This window comes from Leiobunum rupestre, chromosome 8 (genome assembly GCF_980474605.1).
Source record: "Leiobunum rupestre chromosome 8, qqLeiRupe1.1.hap1, whole genome shotgun sequence".
Classification (NCBI taxonomy): domain Eukaryota; kingdom Metazoa; phylum Arthropoda; class Arachnida; order Opiliones; family Sclerosomatidae; genus Leiobunum; species Leiobunum rupestre.
The window spans coordinates 21,594,963-21,614,253 of NC_143391.1; the positions used below are offsets into that span (position 1 = coordinate 21,594,963).

The following is a 19,291-nucleotide window of genomic DNA, read 5'->3' on the forward strand; positions in this document are numbered from 1 at the left end:
CACTCTGCTTAAATTCAACATTCCACTGTTCAACAACATAAGAGATAGTACTCAACGAAGACCGATATTTACAATGTTAAATAAAGTGTTTTAAAAAAACGGATATTGCAGTAATTATAGTCCTGAGTTGTTGTTCCACTGCACGCGCTCACGTGTGAGAGTGAGGGCCGCCGGAAAGACGTTGTCACGAGATAAGGTCATAAAATTGCACTTGAGAGGTTGAAAGTTTAGTCCCCAGTTTGCGCCGTAGTCGGTGATCCTGTCAAGAACGACTTGCATAGTCCGGAAAAGATTCCCCCAGTCAAAGCCGCTGGTCCAGACGGCAATGTCATCCGCGTGCTCCCCGTGATCGACCGCCTTTGGGCAGAGCGGAGGAATCCCATCCAGCATGACACTGAATAGGATAGGGCTAATGGCGCTGCCCTGAGCAAGTCCTCTCTGAACCGGGAAAGTTGCCGAAAATTCACCGTTGACGCGAACTTGAATTAAGAAGGACTATGTGGTCATTGTCCTCCAGCCAAGCTTGAATGCGGCGGCCCACGGCGTCTGTTTTATTGCTGCTCCACAGGCAGTTGTGAGCGTTAAAATCCCCAAGAACAATAAATGGAGTGTCCACGCCACGAAAAAGCTGATCGAAAAATACTTTGGGTGCCTTATCCCTGGGGTCGTAAATGTTGAAGAGCGTGATCCACCCCAACGGGAATAGAAGTTTTAAAACTAGGGATTCAACGCCGTCGCAAACTAGAGGTAGAGGTCGACGGAACAAATAAATTAACCACAAAAATTTCAATTAATCATTAAAATTAGTTTTATTTGTTTTATACGAATAAATTATACGATTTAACAACGATTTAACATGCAAAATTGATAATTTTTTTCGAATATTTCTGAATAATTCTCGGTTATGGATAAATATAAACAATCGTATAATTTCTTATTCAAACGCCGACCTCTAACTAGAGGTGGCAGACGAATCGCCTGTACAGTCTTATTAACCAAGACTGCCACCCCACCACGTTCCCCGGTCGCTGGAGGAGGGAAAGTTTGTCGGTCCGCCCGAAATACATCGTAAAAGCCGAAGTGGAGGTGGATGGTGGCAGAAGCCGAGAGGAAAGTTTCTTGTAAAGCTATAACGGTAGGATGAAGCTCCCCAAAGATATGGAGAATGTCTGGAAGTCGCGCCCGAGCCCCCTGAACGTTCCATTGGAGAACATTAAGAGGAACTTGAGTCATCAGGGGGCCGTTTAGAAGACGCCAACGGTGGGAAATCTGACACATTGGGTGCCGAATGAGCCGCCATCAGTTTGTGAGTAAAGTCCGCCACAAAGGATTTCAACTTTTCCCTTTTGTCGGATTGCCCATGAAGTTTTTCACAGAGCTCTGCAACACCATGTTGTCAGAATTTATAGCCCGGTGTACCGGAAAGAGAACCACACCACCGGAGGCCTATCATCAGAATGCCCTACGCCAGCGTCCACAAGCCCGGACAGGTGACAAAACCAGCACGGGTAGCAGAACCCCACTACTGATGGTCGCACCCTCGACGCAAGCCGCTCAACCCAGCAGAAGGTGCAACAATGGGACGACCAGCCCGCCACTTCGCACACAGCAGTGGGATAGAGAACGGACGCTCTAGCAACTCCGGCAGACACCCCACCTATAAAGGCAGGGAGCCAAGCCCTTTGGAGAGAGCTCCTAAAGGGGAACGGCGGGCACACAGCAGCCCGCATAACCCGGCACAGCTGGCACCGGAGATCCCGGTGGGAGCCCAAAAGGCCGGGAGATGGGTCCGCCGTGCCCTCATACGGAGGCCCGCAGCCCCACAGCAGGCTACTCAATCCGCCGAGGCGGCCAGTTTGCCCGGCCCCTCTCCATTAGCCTGGGCCGAAGCCCAGTATCCAGCCCACACCTGACCGAAGTCGGAGGTCGGAGATAGGACCCTTTGGACGGAGCTAACATCTCCCAGTGCGCCACCGCCCTTACGGGTTACAAGAGCCGGACCCCGACTCCCCGGGAAAGCCACCAGTTATTGCACACTCCGACCCCTTGAGGGCCGCTCTGCAACACCAGCCACCAACTGGACGATGAGTAGAGAGAGGTCACCAGCGGTGAGATACATCGGGGCCGCAGCGCCAGTGGACACGGCAGGCTCTGCCACTGGGTTGGGAAGACGGCGAGGGGTTTGACTCCTGTGGCGGGTGGCAGCTTGAGCATATGTCCCCTGCCGGACTATTGCTCTTGCCTCCCGGAAAGTAACATCCTCTGTGCGACGAACCTCTAGAACCTTTTTTTTTCTCTCCTTAGCGTGGGGCAGGCCGCCGACTTCGAGCTGTGTGACCCTTTGCAGTTGACACAGTATTCGATGGACGTGCACCTAGCGTCCGGATCAAAATAAAATACAGCCTCTTTGTAACGAGGCGGCTCACCAGATGTGAGCACAGTCGATGAGAAAAAATATAGGAGAGGGAATTTCAAATGATACTGTACAAAAAATAATATTAAAAATAATAAAACCAAGCATGAACTAGAAAATACTGAGAATGACTACAAATAGTACTGAAAACTACTGACAATAAACTGTTGATAAAGTCATAATATAAATAACGTTTGTTAAAATTTGCATATTTTAGTCCTGGGGGCCTATTCTGTAAATATTCGAAATCCAATTTTCGATCGAAAACTACATTTCGAACTTCGAGATCTCGACGAATGGTATTTGGTAAAGATTTCGAATAAGCATAAATCAATGCAAATTGTCGAAGTCGATCTCGACATGGTATAGGGTATCGAGATCGAATTCCCATTCGATTTTTTACAGAATCGCCCCTCCAGGTACAGTAGCCTAACTTATTTACAACTTTAGGTACGATTATAGTAACCTAACTTATTTACAACGAATATTGCAGATACTTACAATTCTAATATGGTGTTTACAAACTATATAGTTGTCGACATACAATACTAACCGACTAATGAACTGAATAGCAGCAAATAAAAAATATAGGAGAGGGAATTTCAAATAATAATGTACAAAAAATAATAATAATAATAATAATAATAAAACCGAGCATGAACTACAAATAGTACTGAAAACCGCTGACAATAAACTGTAGATAAATTAACATAATAGCAAAAGTAGCATAAGACCCAAAAGTGTGTCAGCTGTACCTTCGTGCCTATTAAAATTTCTAGTGAGGCCTAGTCACACTATAGACTACATAACCTACTAGTTGGAATAGTACTAGCAACATTATATTTAGTCTATAGTCTGTCGCGATCATCTCTCTTCGATTTACTCACCCGTAGACATACGTTCTAAAACGCCTCACTCGGTGGCGCTGGAGTAACTCGATTTTGATGACGTATTTTCCGACCCCCTCTTCGTTTCCCTGTTTTACTTTGCGACAAACTCTCATTAACTACTATACCGTTCTGACACACTTATGCTACTTTTATAATAGGAATACATTTTGTTAAAATTTGCATATTTTGGTCCTGGTACAGTAGCCTAACTTATTTACAACTTTAGGTACGATTATAGTAACCTAAATACTACTACCAAAAGTAGCATAAGACCCAAAAGTGTGTCAGAACGGTATAGTAGTTAATGAGAGTTTTTAATAAAGTTGCTAGTACTATTCCAACTAGTAGGTTATGTAGTCTATAGTGTGACTAGGTCTCACTAGAAATGTTAATAGGCGCGAAGGTACAGCTGACACACTTTTGGGTCTTATGCTACTTTGAGTCTTATGCTACTTTTGCTACTACTACTATCTCTGCTGTCATGGTCTATGGAGTCAAAGATAATTTAAACTCGTACCCTAGATTCAAAATCACACTATCGCGCGTTGCCGATAGCGTTTACCGACTTCCCGCTGGAACTCAGAAAAAAGTCGCTCCATGGTTTGCGCCTTACCGCAACCGATGGAGCCCGATTTTTCTGAGGTCACGTGCCGGAAAAGGGTAAACGCTTCGTAACAAAACCGTCAATGGGAAAGCTCTCAGTATTCGAATCTAGGGTACGCAGTAGCGGCGCTAAGGGTGAGCTGAGGTGGGCTTTAGCCCCCCGGCATTTCTGAGAGGGGCCACATTTTTATTAAAAGGGCCATATATTTATAATTAAGAGGCCACATATTTGAATTTATGAATCTTCTTAATCTCTAGAAATTTGTTTTATTGCTAAGAAACGTTTTACTGAAAAAAAATAATTCGTTTACTCAAGAAGAGAGTAGACCATAAACAGATATAGAGGAAGGGGGCAGAAATTGAGAGAAAGTTGAATGGACGATAGAAACAAAAGAAAGGGGCTTAAGGGAATTTAGGGAAATACCCCGGGCATGCACGTGTCCCCTCCAGGTCGGATACAAGGTCAGTAGGGGGTCCAGTAAAAGGGACGAGAGCCGCAACAATAAAACGACCTTGCTCTTGCTTCCTGGAAAAATTATAAGGGGTCACTAAAGTTGTAAGGGCCACCAAATTCTTAGGGGCCACAAAATAATTAGCCCACTTGTGAAAAAACCTTAGCGCCGCTACTGAGGGTACGAGTTTAAATTATCTTTGATGGAGTATAAGTTGATTCCTTTTTTTCTAGCATCAGCGCCATCAAGTATTGAGGCAAAGAAATATTTATTTAAAAAAGAAATTTTTTGTCAGTCACTTAGCTCTTCATGATTCAAAATTCTTCAACCTCAACGGTTTTCTTTTGTGAAGCTCCAAGTTAAATTATTTATTTTTGTTAAGTTTGAAATTAAAACTTCAATGGCTAAGAACTTTTTAGAACCCTATATAGTAGTAGCTCTTTTTGCGCTTTTAAAAGTTGTAAAAATGCCAGAAGTAATAGGGAATCTTTGTCATTTTTAAAATTTCCTAAAGATGAAAAAAGGTAAGCTTGTTATTTGGGGAGATAATAAATTGCTCTATTCAACCAAAATCTAATTTATGCCAACTCTGATAGTAGTGACTTATAAAGTCTTTGGTTTTCATTAAATTTGACTGCGCCTCATAAAATTCCACACAGTCGTCATGGACAAGCCACCCCAAGAGGACTTGTTCCGTGGCAGATTATATGTTATATAGTGGTAGTTTTAAAATCTTTGTCGCGTTACCTAGCGGCGTAAAAACCAACTCAGCCTTTAAAATAGTCCCGGCCAAAACTAGTTTAATTCCATTTACTTTTGGTTTTATATTAAGTTAAGTTTTCGTTTTCAAGGATCTCGATTGTAGTGCTGCAGTAGATTTGGTATATGCATAAGTTCCATAATGTTTATCAATAATATAATACTTTTATTGTCTGGATAGAGAAAGTGAAATACACTTATTGGGCTCCTGATTACGCACTTCAAAACCATATTAACATAAAACAAAATAATACAAAACAAGATTACCAACACAAGACAGAGATTTAGATAAAAAATAAACAAAGGGGGCAAGGGGTTGATGAGACGGGAAATAATACGGATAATAAGAAAACTAAGCGGAACAGTATAAACATTTTGTACAGACAAGAACAGGTGAATTGGGGAAGCTAAAGAGATTAAGCGGTAAATAATACAACACACTATACAATAATATAAAACTAATTCAGATATTTACAAGGGGGAAATGGGGAATGACTAGAAGGTCCAGCGCCGAAACTTGTCCAAACGTGATTTAAAAGAACCAACCGAGGATTTAGTTTTGACGGCAGAGGGGAGCTCATTCCAGTAACGGCGCTAAGGTTTTTTCACGGGTGGGCTAAATATTTTGTGGCCCCTAAGAATTTTGTGGCCCTTACCATTTTAGTTACCCCTTATAATTTGGTGGCAGCTGTGGCTTGCCCTCCAATATGTCTCTTATAGCTTCTACATATTTAAAAATTTTAAAATTTAACTCAAAGTATAAATTGCACTCTTCTCTTTTTTTTACTAAACTCGTCAACAACCAACAAAGGATTGTCTCTTAACCTATTAGATAAATCTCTATTTATAGAGAGCAAGGCTAAATTTGTTAATCGATTTTCAGACATTGTTGTTCTTAAAAATGATTCGAGTCTATTAAGTGTACTAAAACTACGCTCTGAAATAGTATTAGCAACAGGTATGCATAATACAATTTGGAAATATTTTACGAGATCTGGGAATGCCTGCTCGTATGTCAATAAATATTTATAGCAATCGGAAACATTTAGCAAATTTTGAGGTTTAAGATATTCATTGGTTTCAAGCTGCGTTTGCAAACTTTCTGTGTTTATGTTTTCACCGCTTTTGGTACTAAATAACATTTAAGCAACGTTGACCTGATTTTTCAGAGACTCCATTTCAAAATTAAATCTTTTGTAGTTTTGACAAAACGCAGTAATTTTTTCAACGTTCAAAAACTCGCTCGAATTTGGGTCTGATGCGCAAAGTTCTTCATAAATAGAACAATTTTCTAACAATCTTTTTTTCATTTCTAATACGAATCTATCTAAAATTTCAAAATAAGTTGCTTTAAGTTGGTCGCCAATAGTTTTGAACTCCGTTTCCCGACTTCCTATAGTACCCGTTATTATGGTACCTTTTAACCTTTTGTTTTGAATAATTTTTCTTTTCATGGGTACTTTGATGGAACTATTATTTTCTGGTACTGGAATTGAGGCTGAGAGAGCTAATTGTTTCGCAACATCCCAAATTTGATCGAATCTTTCAGAATTTCGGTCTGTTTCTAACTTTTTTATTATGGCACTGCAAATTGCTACGGCTTGAGTTATAACTACTTTTGGATTTTGCAAATATTCAGACAACACATTGGTTACGCCTAAAATCTCATCTAATGCTACGACCATTAATAAAATGCTGAAATTTTGAAGCTGGGAATGGTACCCTCTACATTCGGCTGCTTCCTCAGATTTGCCACTTTCAATAAAGTTTTCTAAAGCTAAAACTACAGCATTATATCTAGTTCTAAAAAAATGTATAAATTTTTTTTTACTGGACCATCTAGTGTCACAACTCTGGGGTAATTTTAATATTACATCGTATTCAAGCTCTTTTTGGGCCTCTTGAAAATACTCACTTCGAAGTGACGAATTACTTTGAAATGTATAAATTGCCTATAACAAACCAAGTGTTTCACGAATTATTGGTACATTCTTACAGGTATCCACCAAAACTAAATTTAGGCGATGGGCGTAACAGTGCACATATGGACACATCCCACCCACAGCATCCTTAATCCTAATGTTCACTCCCGACTTACTTCCACTCATTACACTCGCTCCGTCAAATGTTTGCGCTACACAGTTTGATATTTTTAACCCATTTGATAAAAGAATATTAATAATCGCGGAAGATAAAGATTCAGCGTCAAATTTATGTAAATCAACAAAAGACAAAAACCTTTCAAGAACCTCTCCCTTAGTGGTGGTAAATCGAACACAAACACTTAGTTGTTCTACACCGCATTTGTCCCTAGTTTCGTCAGCAATTATTGCGTAAAAACCACCCGAATCATTAATATCCTGAATAATCATTCTTTGAACAAGTGCACCACTAGTGTTAATAAGCTCGTTTTGTATTGATCCGTGGGTATATTTTGCTACATTGGGCATGCTATCTACTTTTTTCTTTAAGTCAGGTGAAATGCGCTTTAACAATTCTAGGATTTCAATGAAATTTCCACGATTTTGCTGATCGTCGTTCTCTCGATGCCCTCTTAACGCGATATCCTGTTGAGCGCATGTTAAAACAATTTGCGCATGGGCGGATAAAACTTCTCTGTTTCGAATAGTATCTAAACGGTGTTGCTTATTTATCTGTGAAGTTATAGCTCCTCGTTTCTTAGACTGTAAAAAATGTATGTACTTCGTTTCCGCTAATTGGTGGGTCGATTTCTCGGAAGTAAAATGTTCGTGAAATTTCTCATTCATATTTTTCCAATTTTTAAAACCAGTTGTGAAATATGTTTTTTTACCACTGCTTGGAAAATGACGGCAGAAAAAACAGTATACCATGTCATTTTCTACAGAATATTCCAAAAAGGGATATTTTACATAATAAATACTATTGAAACTTCGTTTTTGACCCCTAATAATCGTTTGGGGAAATGATAAGAGCCTTGGTTGAGCGAGTGGAGAATCCATGTCGATACTAATGTCAGGAATAATTTGAGTTGCATTTAAATCAGATAGAGCAGGAGTTAAATGGTGCACGATACTGCTATTCTCATGGAGTTCTCGGGAATTCCTGGAAGCGACGAATGAAAGTGCAATGTCATTTGGATTGTTTGATTCACTTCCACTAGGAGCTCCTATTAAGATATTATCAATAACTGATTCTTCAATGCCTTCTACAACTTTATCGAAAACATTTTGACTCGTTTGCAACATAGAATGTTTATTTATAACATCGTTCGATTTATTAGTTGAAAGATTACTTTCAACATGAACCCCTATAGCGTCCTTCAATAAGCTTATTTTATTGTCAGTACTATTTTGTTTTGGTTCGGATTCTAGCGATTTGTTTTCGTTGTGGGAAAGTTGATTTTTTAAAGATTCAGTAGTGGCTGGTAAGTCAAGTTTGTTCGCAATTGCATTTAATTGAGTTTGTTCTAAGACTGGAATTGATGTTTTGAAGTACTTATTTAGAGCCCCTTTTTGAGAATTTAAAAATTCTTGACTGGCTTTTCGCTTTTTGCGACTTTGGCTTCCGGACGGAAATTTTCTCCCACTCATTTCTACATTTTTTTTTAATTTGTCAATACTTAAATAGTTAAATTTACCGGATATAATTATCTAAAATGTATCTCTAAAATCCTTCTAATTCTCGAGGAATATTTATCTTAGTAAATAATAAGACTGAGTTTCTAAGATATTAGAAAAATAACTAATAATAGTAATTTGCCTTGACAAAGGCGGTTTGGAAAATATATATCTACTAATAGTTAGCTAGCCCTGAAAAATGCTTTTTCGAAAAATTAACTATTAATAGTTAATTAGCCTTTAAAAGGCTGTTGAAATAATTTGAAATAAAATCAAACTATCAACTAGTCATTTAGCTAAGTGTTTATATTTTAAACAAGCACATTAGGGCTTCTTTAAACCTCAAGGAGGTAGAAGTCCGCTCTTGCTAAAATATTAGAACAGAAAAGACTAAACTACTTATAATTCGAGAAAGACTTTCAAAATATATATCTACTAATAGTTAGCTAGCCTTTGAAAAAGGCTGTTTGGAAAAATTAATTATTAATAGTTAATTAGCCTTTAAAAGGCTGTTGAAATAATTTGAAATAAAATTAAACTATCAACTAGTCATTTAGCTAAGTGTTTATATTTTAAACAAGCGCATTAGGGCTTCTTTAAACCTCGAGGAGGTAGAAGTCCGCTCTTGCTAAAATATTAGAACAGAAAGACTAAAGACTTAAAATTCGAGGAAGACTTTCAAAATAGACCTGACTCGTTCTGGAGCTCAAGACGAAATGGAAAGAAATGTTTACAAAAAAAAGCAGCTTAGCGGTCGAGCCTGGCATTGACCATATTTCGCAAAAGTGGTGAAATCGAAAAAAGCGAGAAGAGCAAGGTCGTTTTATTGTTGTGGCTATCGTCGCGTTTACTGGACCCCCTTCTGAGCTTGTATCTGAGCGTCGGATTCCGAGCATTGACGTGCATGCCCGCTGGGGTATTTCCCGAAATTCCCTCAAGCCCCTTTCTTTTCTTTCAATTGTTCATTAAACTTTCTCTCCGTTTCCGCTCCCTTCGCCTTCCGAATCTATCTGTTTATGGTCTACTATCTTTTTGAGTAAACGAATTGATTTTTAAAGATTCCCCCCCCCCCTTCAGCCCACCCTTAGCGCCGCTACTGGCTCATTCCAGTGGTTAATAATACGTTGAGTGAAAAAGACCCGTCTGGATGAACAGCTGCACCTGATTTTGTACAGGGTTGGTGCTTTTCGACCAGACCACTTAATTGTAAAGAACTGGTCGGCCGTCAAGTCATAGAAACCATGGAAAATCTTAAAAGTTTCAATGAGGTCAGTTCGAAGGCGGTGATCAGAAAGGGACAAAAGGCCCGGGCACTTAAGGCGGTTAGGATAAGAGAGGGTACGCAAACCCGGGACAAGTTTCGTGGCTTTCCTCCGCACCCGTTCCAATCTATCAACGTCTTTAACAAGGTGAGGAGACAAAATGCTCGAGCAATAGTCGAGATGAGGATGAACATAAGTACTATACAAAATTTTAAAAGATTTAGCACTAAAAAAAGAGAAAGAGCGCCTTAATAGATAAAGGGCTCTCATTCCCCGGGTTGAAGCGGCTTTGCTGTGAGTGTCCCCCAACATTCTGCCCGAGAGCATCACCTCCAAATCACGAATGATATTTTGAGATTCGATTAGTCTGACACGAAGACGATACTGGAAGAGGAGGTTGTTACTCCCACAATGCAGAACTAATGATTTGGTGGAGTTGAAACTCATACCGTTCGAGCCCGCCCAATAATCCAATGCATTGACATCGGATTGAAGTAAAAAATCATCAGACACTGAGGTAATTCCACGGCCAACCTTGCTGCCATAAGCAAAAAGTTTCAAAAACGACTCCTTGACCACAAGGGGGAGATCATTGACAAAAATGACAAAAGGTGTGGGGCCAAAACAGACCCCTGGGGAACACCACTAGTGACCGAGCACCAGGACCATAGAAATCTCATGGGTAACTAGAATGCTGCCGCATACGGCCGAGCTTGACGCCAGTTCGCCTTGAACCTTCAGCCAATAAAAGGCCGTAGAGTGGCTCCGCCAAGGAGGATAATAATCCTCCTTGGATCCGCTACTATAGCGGGAGATAGGTGACGTCATTCTCTCTGGTGACATTAAATTCTTGGCAGAACCACTCTTTGAGCTCTGATTGGCTGAGATTTGGCTATCGTCTGCCACGGCGTTTGGCCCATTTGCCAGTTACACGGCAGCATTCTAGTTACCTATGAGATTTCTATGACCAGGACAAGGTGACGCCATGAAGAACAACACGCTGAGACCTATTACTTAGGAAATCAGCAATCCAGTTAACAATGATTGGGGGAACCTCTAAGAGCTCCAATTTGCGAATAATTAGGGAGTGGGGGACTGTGTCAAATGATTTCCGTAGGTCTAAGTAAATAAGGTCAACGGCGTCCCCATACCCGGGTGGGCAAACCAATACAAAAGCTGTAGAGGCCATGTGATTTCCTATCGTTAGATAGAAGGAAAGTATCAAAGGTGAAATAGGTAAGGAAAACACGACTAACATAATTCTTTTAAATTATTGAAATTAGTGGAAATATGATTTAAAGAAATTCTTAAACTGGGATTCAAATGTGTTTATTTTAGCAAATTTATATCAAAAATGTGGGTAGTTTAGGCACCAAAAGTAAAAAAAAAAATACCCATTAATGTAATTTTGCAGAACATAAATTAATAGAATATGTCATTCTCGAATTTTATATTAGCTCGGTGATTAAATTGGTATTTTCTTAGAGCAGATATTTAACATGCATTATTAACAACTGCATGAATCATATTATGGCAAGGATGTATTTATGTACTAAGAATATGGCACGACGGAGATTCTGTCCCCATGGTCGCATACTTTGCAGCTTAAGGGCGTATTGCAAAAGCCCTAGCCAAAGTGCTTGCCCATTGAATTTAACATGTGTGATTCTAGCAAAGCAGACTTTTGAAACCGACCCTAAGTTCGACTGCTTTGGATTTTTTGGTCTCACTCTTTCACATAGACGCGAGCGTAGACGATTCCAATCATTTACTTTTATTGTTCTATCGAATGAGACCAACTTGTTTTTTTCGGTCACTCTCCCGTTAAGGGGGCTGGTCAGAGGGGAGGGAAATTAATGGCACGCGTGACGGGGCGGAAAATCTCTGGAACAACTATACAAACTATAAAAGTGTTCAAGGGTAAAAGTTCAAGCATGGAATTCAAGAGCACGGCGTGGCTCGCCTGGTAAAGGCGTCGGTTTTTCAAATTACGCGGCCAGAAATCTGGGTTCGAATCCCGGTGTCACCAATTATAGTGTTGATTTTACAAAATGTCTTTACGCTTGCCCAACTTGTTGAAATGTTGCCCTGGAATAGTTCAGCCAATGCCTAAGAATGAGTTCATAAGCTTTTTAGTGGGAGATAAAACGGATCCACAGCTGAAGCGGGGATGCAACATTTCAACAAGATGGCCAAGGTTATTTTATAAAAAGAACTATTATTTTTCGCAGCTCCATCTACCGTGTCGTCGCTTTCCACGCCAAACAAACATACAACACTTAACGACATTCCGTCCATAGCAATAGTCCCACTTCGATATATATATATCGATGTGGAACTAAAAAGGTAGACATCATATCATCGAGAGAGTTGGAATTATGAACTGCAGACCAGTCTTTCGTTAAAAGGGAAGCGCGAAAAAGGTTGAAATATTATGATGATACTTATGGTATGAAGTATTGGAAGTGGTTAACCAAAAAAGTCAAAATGGATTTCTGAATTTCAAAGAGTTGCCTACGTTATAGGCAAGGTTCAAATGATACTTCCCGTAAAACCCTCAGTAACTGCCTCCCACCTCATGCAAAGATGAAAAAAACCACACAAATGAGAATGCTATTGTAACAGGTCCATCCTTAGAAAGTTTGTCTATGACAGCGGTTCCCAAAAGGTGTTCCGCGGAACCCTGGGGTTCCGTAAAAGGGTCACAGGGGTTCCGCCAGAATTCGCTGCGCGGCCATCTTTGTTTGTGTCAAGAGTTTAAGATGAGTAAAAAAAATGAGTTGGGGTTCCGCCAGAATTAGGTGGATAATTTAGGGTTCCATAGCAAAAACGAATTGGGAACCGCTGGTCTATGAGGTTAATGTTTTGAACTTCAGTTCTTTCCCCTTATGACCAAAGACTCTAAAGCTATTGCTTATGACTTCACAATATAAAATTTATGGTTTATTTACAACACCTCATATCCATACAATGGACATTTTTAATGTAAATTTGTGTTTTTAATCTCGATGTTATTGAATAAATAAATTTAACATAGAAGAGAAAAATGCTTTATTGCAAATTTAAAAGCTTTAAGGATAATATGATTAGGGTAAAATATTACTTCATTTCTTGGTTGAAATAACTTAATGGGTACTACTTCCAGACTGACTAGCGTGACTCGAAAGGCCACTATGAAATCTATCCCTAAAGCGTTCTCCTTTACCAGAAGAAAGTTTGGAAGAAGCTCGATGTAAACTTTTACTGGAGTCATGATGGGGGGAGTTTATAGATGAATTGGATCTGTGAGAAGATTTGGGTCTCCCAATTTTCCTTGGTCCTCCCTGATGGTGATGGCCACTGATTTTATCCTTAGTTTTGGCGTTTAACAGAGGATGAACTTCTTGAAATAACCAAATATACATCAATACAGAGATTTTGTACAATTGTAATTTTCTTTACAGTACAAATTTACACCGATACTAACCATCAGTAGAAATGTGACCCAAATTCACGTCAATAGTTTTCATTCTTTTCTTTTTGGTTGGTGAAGATTGATCGCTTGACGTTCCTCTTTTATTTTGGTCATCTCCCTGAAGAGCCTTATTTTTATTAAAAAGAAATAACTCATTAGCAAATGTAAAATTTCATAATATTGAGAAACAAACCTGTTCAGCATTGAAAGCCATTAGTCCAGCGCCCCAACCTTCTTCAGGCTCATCCACGTCAGGAGATATAGGAAGGTACAAAAGAGTTTTTGTATCTTCAGTTTCCTCGTCACTACAATGAAGCTTATTTTAACAAAGTATTAATTTGCAAAGAGGTATTTTCTAGGGGTGTGCGAGTCCGATTCCTGAGTACTCGTTCGACTCTCAAGTTTCTGGTTGAGCCCCCCCCGTTCTAGTCTTAACCGTAGGGAACAACTTCTAACTTCTATGAGTCTCATAGTAGTTTAAGTGAACTAAAACGGTTAACTTCTTAAGAATATTGTAAAAAACTAAAGCAGCATCACCAGCACAAAGGAAAGTCCTCTCTTCACTGCAGAGTGCAGAAATCAAAACCAAAACTAAAATCGGAAAAAATGCCGGCTTGGTGAGTCACGCAATCTCCGTTATACCAACGGGCTAACCAACCATAACAAATAAAAACTACCATAGCGCGATTACGGGAGTTCACCTGGTTGTGAGCCGTTGAATGCAACTCTGCGTTAAAAAAATGAGAGAGAAAAAAAAGAACTCCTTGGACTGGTCCAAAAATTAGGGTTACTCGTAAGACTCGTCAAAAAATAAAAGACTCGGTGGAATATTTATTTACTCTAGTCCACTTCAAGTAATTTTCAAGCCTTGGCAAAAGACTAATATATTAAGACGTCGAGAGTCAGACTCGGACTCGAGACGAGTACTTGCACAGGCCTAGTATTTTCCACAAAATACCTGCTGCAAAAAGCTGCTATTGGTTCCACAGTGCACACATCCACTTCTCCATCTTCCTCCTGTTTTTCAGTGTGTAACTGAGGACTCTTATCTTCATCTGAAATGTCAAATTCGCTTTCCCTTTCTTCATACTCTACATTTTCATCAAGTTCTTTAAAATCAGGGGCAAATGCACTCCAATTTTCCTAGAAACACCATTAATTTAAATGAAGAAGAACAATTAAAATGTTTTAATATCCACTTTTGTTAATATATAATTACCACTTGCGGTTGGGCCCATATAGAGACAACACCACTAGATATGGAAGCGATAATAGGTCTTACGGGATGCCACTATAAAAATTTGTTTAAATGGACTAACGTATATGCATATAGCCCTAAGCATTTTTACCACAACATCTAGAAGTAACTCTCCTTTGGTTCCGTGTAAAATTTTGACCAAATTTCCTATACTCTTCTCCCATATGTATAGAGCATGTTGTCTTGCAGATCCCGCACAAATGTACTCTCCATCTCCAGAAAAAGAACATTTTTTCCACATTGTTTTATTCACCAGATCTTGAAGTTTTTGAATTGGTTCAGGTTCTCCATCTTGACCACAAGCTAATACTTCACCACTTTCATAAACCCGTATAACTCTATCCGCTGTATTTACTAAAAAACAGCTAAAAGATATTTAATATTTTAAATATATAATGACTAAAGCCTTTTTCAATGATAAACATACTTTCCTCTTCTAGCAAACTCTATGGATTTGATAGCTGTTGTGTTAGATGTACCAGTTGTGACTCTGAATGAAGCTAAAAGTTTCAGTTCAGGAACTGACATAACAACAATCTAAATAAATAAAATAATTAGAATACGGAACCACTTAAAATATTTTTTTCATACTTTTCCTCTGGCATTTCCAGTGTATATGTATTTTCCCCTTCTATCAAATGAGGCCACTATATTACTGTCAGATTCATCATCTAGTGGAACTAAAGAATGTGTTCCATCCATTCTTAGTAATACTGCAGCGTGCTTCATAGGACAAACAAGAAATGTGGCACTTTTAAGAAAACATTGCTTGTTAAAAGAAAATTCATCCAGATTCACTATTATTTCAATCAAAAATTACTAACTCGTCTCTTGGGCTAAGTTGTACTTTTAAGATTGGGGATGGAAACCGATACCGCTGGTCACATTCTCCGGATAAGACATCCCATAAACATACACTATTGTCAGTAGATGCGCTAAGTAATTTGTAGCCATTTCTACTCCAACTATAATGGAATTTCATCATGTGATTAATGTTATACATACTAAACCTTTTTAATTTTCACCTTAATGAACAAACAGGATGAACATGAGCACTTATAATTTTAGCAATGCCTCTCGTCAAAAAATCCCATATTACTATTCTTCCATCATTACAGCCTACAGCCAACAAAGTACCTCTTCTATTGAAAGCGCATGTAACTGCTAAGCTAATGCAGTCGAGTGCTCCATCAAACTCCTAATATAAGAAAAATTTGTATAAATTAAGATTGTAAATTGATTTGACCTTGGATTAACACGTTTTTAATCCAAGATTTGACAACCAATTAACACTTTGCAAACCTCTGGGTAATTTTGGCCAAATGATTCTGAAACCAAAGAAATACTAATTAATTGAATATATACATTACTAATCACAAAATATAATTACCGAGTAGCTCTAAATTCATATTTTATGATGAATCACTCATAACATATGAAAAACCTACAACAAACGAAACTTTGAAACAACATTATTTTGGATGCAAAAGTAGGGTACCAAATTTCCCTATAAAGGGGGTGGAAACATAGATTTAGAAGAGTTCCCTAGATGTCGCTCTCCTGTGGCAAACGAACGCGGGAATTTAGAATTTCTGGATCGTTGCCTCCGATATAACGGAGGCAACGTCTGGATAAAGGGATAATATCATCTATTACCAAGGCTTAATTAAAAATATTGTGTCTTAACTAAAATTTTTAATTAAACTAATAATGAGTAATCCTGTTGATACAAGCTTTTACATTGGCTGCGTTCAACAACTATCAACTGAGAAAAACCGTTGAGTTATCGTTGAGTTCTTTTAGTCAACGCTACGTCACAAAAATCTAAAAGTTGTTGTACGATTTATAGTTCGCTGACTTAACCATAGATATAAGAAACGTATATAAAGGTCTAGATAAAATATTTCAAAGGGAGTGAATACGGAGGTGACAGCTAGCAGAAACGCGTAATCTATCGGTAAGAAAGCTCGTGCTATCGTCGCGAGAGCCATTGTCTCCTGCTTAAAAATGATACTAAAGGTCACCAACAGATGGTGTCTAAAGACTACGGCCTGCGGAAAGGTCAAGCACTTAGTACTAAAATGCTAAGAGAGCTCGCGCTCTTGGTCACGTGCCTTCTTCGGTGTCTGCTAGGTGTCAACTCCGTATTTTATGTTAGGCTTAGACGCCCCGAAATTTATCTAGACCTTTATATACATTTCTTATATCTATGGACTTAACGAACAAAATATCGTCTGCTACCCCTCATTTAACTTTGTCGAATGACGTCACGATACCGATGAGCAACGGAAAAACCATCTCGCTCAGCCGATGTTTCCGATGATCAAAGTGACGTCAAAACCGGAAATCAAAAAACCCGTTCAGCGAAAAAACGCTGACCGTTGAGTTCAGCGCTGAGCTTTTTTAGAGTTCCGCCAAGGAGGTATTCATCTTAGTATCAATATGCGATTTTAGGCGCCGGCCGGGAATCGAACCATGATCTGCCTCGTGCAAGAGATGTACTCTAACCACTCAGCCACCAACGCTTGATAATTTACGGTGATTTTCGAAAAAACAGCTTTGGCTATGGCACGCCAAACAGGACAAAATTCGAAAGTTCACAATGTATATGTCGAAACGTCGACGCAACTCCAAAGAGCTAACAACGTATACGTTGAAACGTCGACGCAACTCGAAATTTCATTATACTTGAGATTTCGTATACTCGAAATTTCATTATACTTGAGATTTCGTATACTCGAAATTTTAGTATACTTGAAACGTCGACGCAACTCGAAATTCCATTATACTTGAAACATCGACGCAACTCGAAATTTCTTTATACTTGAGATTTCGTATACTTGAAACGTCGACGCAACTCGAAATTCCATTATACTTGAAACATCGACGCAACTCGAAATTTCATTATACTTGAGATTTCGTATACTTGAAATTTCATTATACTTGAGATTTCGTATACTTGAAATTTCATTATACTTGAAACATCGACGCAACTCGAAATTTCATTGTACTCGAGATTTCGTATACTCGAAATTTTAGTATACTTGAAACGTCGACGCAACTCGAAATTTCATTATACTTGAAACATCGACGCAACTCGAAATTTCATTATACTTGAGATTTCGTATACTTGAAACGTCGACGCAACTCGAATTTTCTTTATACTTGAAATTTAGTATATTTGACATTTTAGTATATTTGACATTTTAGTATACTTGAAACGTCGACGCAACTCGAAATTTCTTTATATTTGAAATTTAGTACAATTGTTAACATTTTCGTATAAGCGGTTATTTTACCGACGTCAACTCGCAGAAATAGTCTTTAAAAAATATTTGGGATATGGCAGGACTCGCGAAACTTGAATAAATATAACAAGTATGATGTTTCCTTCATTTTCACTAATATTTCCTGCCCTCTTTTTCCAGGGACAATATACATTATAAAGGGACTTTAGAAAAACTACTGAAAAAATTCTACTAACAGAAAAATGTTCAAATAAATATGTAGCTACCATTAAAAATATAGGTGTAGCTTTTGAAAAAAAGTTAGAGGAATTTATGTAGTAATTGTCATACAACTAATAATTGCAGGACTGCAATAGTGTAATTAGTGAAAAGCAATCATGTACATGATAAAATAGCATTAAGAGTAATAGGGAGTTTACAGTATGACGTGCCACTACGTCACCCGTGCTTTTTCCTATTGATAAAAAATTTCCTGTCGTACACCTTATTCCTTGGTAGAAACCTGGTCATGCTTGCTGATTATACGGATACCGAAACACGGACAACCGTAGATATTTTCAAAACTTCATTCAATTCACGCAAGCCTTGGCATAATTAAGTGACACACATATTCAAGCTTTAATAATCAATTTCTTCATTGGTATTTCAGAAAGTTTCAGTATGTATAAGTTCAGTGAACCATACGAAGTTTTGCGGGTGACTTTAATACCACTTTATCTCAAAATGGCCTATGATTCTTCCTAAAAAACATGAAAATTGGTTAAATGTCCATCTCCCTAGTTGTTTGAAATGAGCAATTATGAAATCTGGTGGAGTTGAAACCAGTCCCTTTACCCATTAGACAGAAAATATGTCATAGTAGTAGATGTGGGTAAATTTCAGTATAAGCTGCAACACTCTATGAAAGGCGTAACATTTCGAGTAGCTGTTTGTAGAGATATAACATTTCAATTGCCATTATTCAGTAGATTCCCGTATTAACATAAGCTAATAGTTCCGGCAGTGGCTTCGCTAGAGGTAGGCTCTAAGTTGGCATAAGCTATAGCCTACGCTTAGGGGTCTCAAGGACTCGGCAGTCTCAAAGTTATTTCTAAAAGGGACCTTAAAATATCCCAAAATGGGTCACAATTTGCAAAATCACTCTTGTGTTGAATACAGTTAAACCATTTTTAATACCAAATATTAAAATTTTACATAAATGAACTTGTAACTGTTGCTCGTTTCTTCACGTCAAATTGTTCGTGAGAGGCATTAGTTTGCCAGCCTACGTGTTAAATAATCTTAGCGACGCCATTGATCAGCAATAATAATGATAATCTTTTGCTTGCTCAATTTTTACCCAACAGCCCTAAA

The 19,291-nt window shown here is 38.6% G+C and overlaps 1 protein-coding gene across 4 annotated transcripts; it reads right to left on the reverse strand.

The window, feature by feature from the left end:
- Positions 1 to 13,012: 13,012 nt before the first annotated feature.
- Positions 13,013 to 16,193, reverse strand: Rbbp5 (retinoblastoma binding protein 5). Of its 4 annotated transcripts, none has more exons than XM_090156074.1 (12): positions 16,081 to 16,193; positions 15,993 to 16,018; positions 15,716 to 15,888; positions 15,515 to 15,655; positions 15,282 to 15,441; positions 15,118 to 15,227; positions 14,782 to 15,055; positions 14,652 to 14,723; positions 14,391 to 14,575; positions 13,626 to 13,737; positions 13,445 to 13,550; positions 13,013 to 13,357 (listed from the first exon to the last, which is right to left on the reverse strand). In XM_090156074.1, the coding sequence occupies exons 1-12, from the start codon at positions 16,097 to 16,099 to the stop codon at positions 13,104 to 13,106; spliced, it is 1,632 nt and encodes a 543-aa protein (XP_090012200.1). In that variant the 5' UTR covers positions 16,100 to 16,193; the 3' UTR covers positions 13,013 to 13,103. The 4 variants fall into 4 exon arrangements, with proteins under 4 accessions (XP_090012200.1, XP_090012199.1, XP_090012198.1 ...); XM_090156073.1 differs by having other exon boundaries at positions 13,013 to 13,360; XM_090156072.1 differs by having other exon boundaries at positions 13,445 to 13,559; positions 16,081 to 16,192.
- Between the last annotated feature and the right edge of the window lie 3,098 nt (positions 16,194 to 19,291).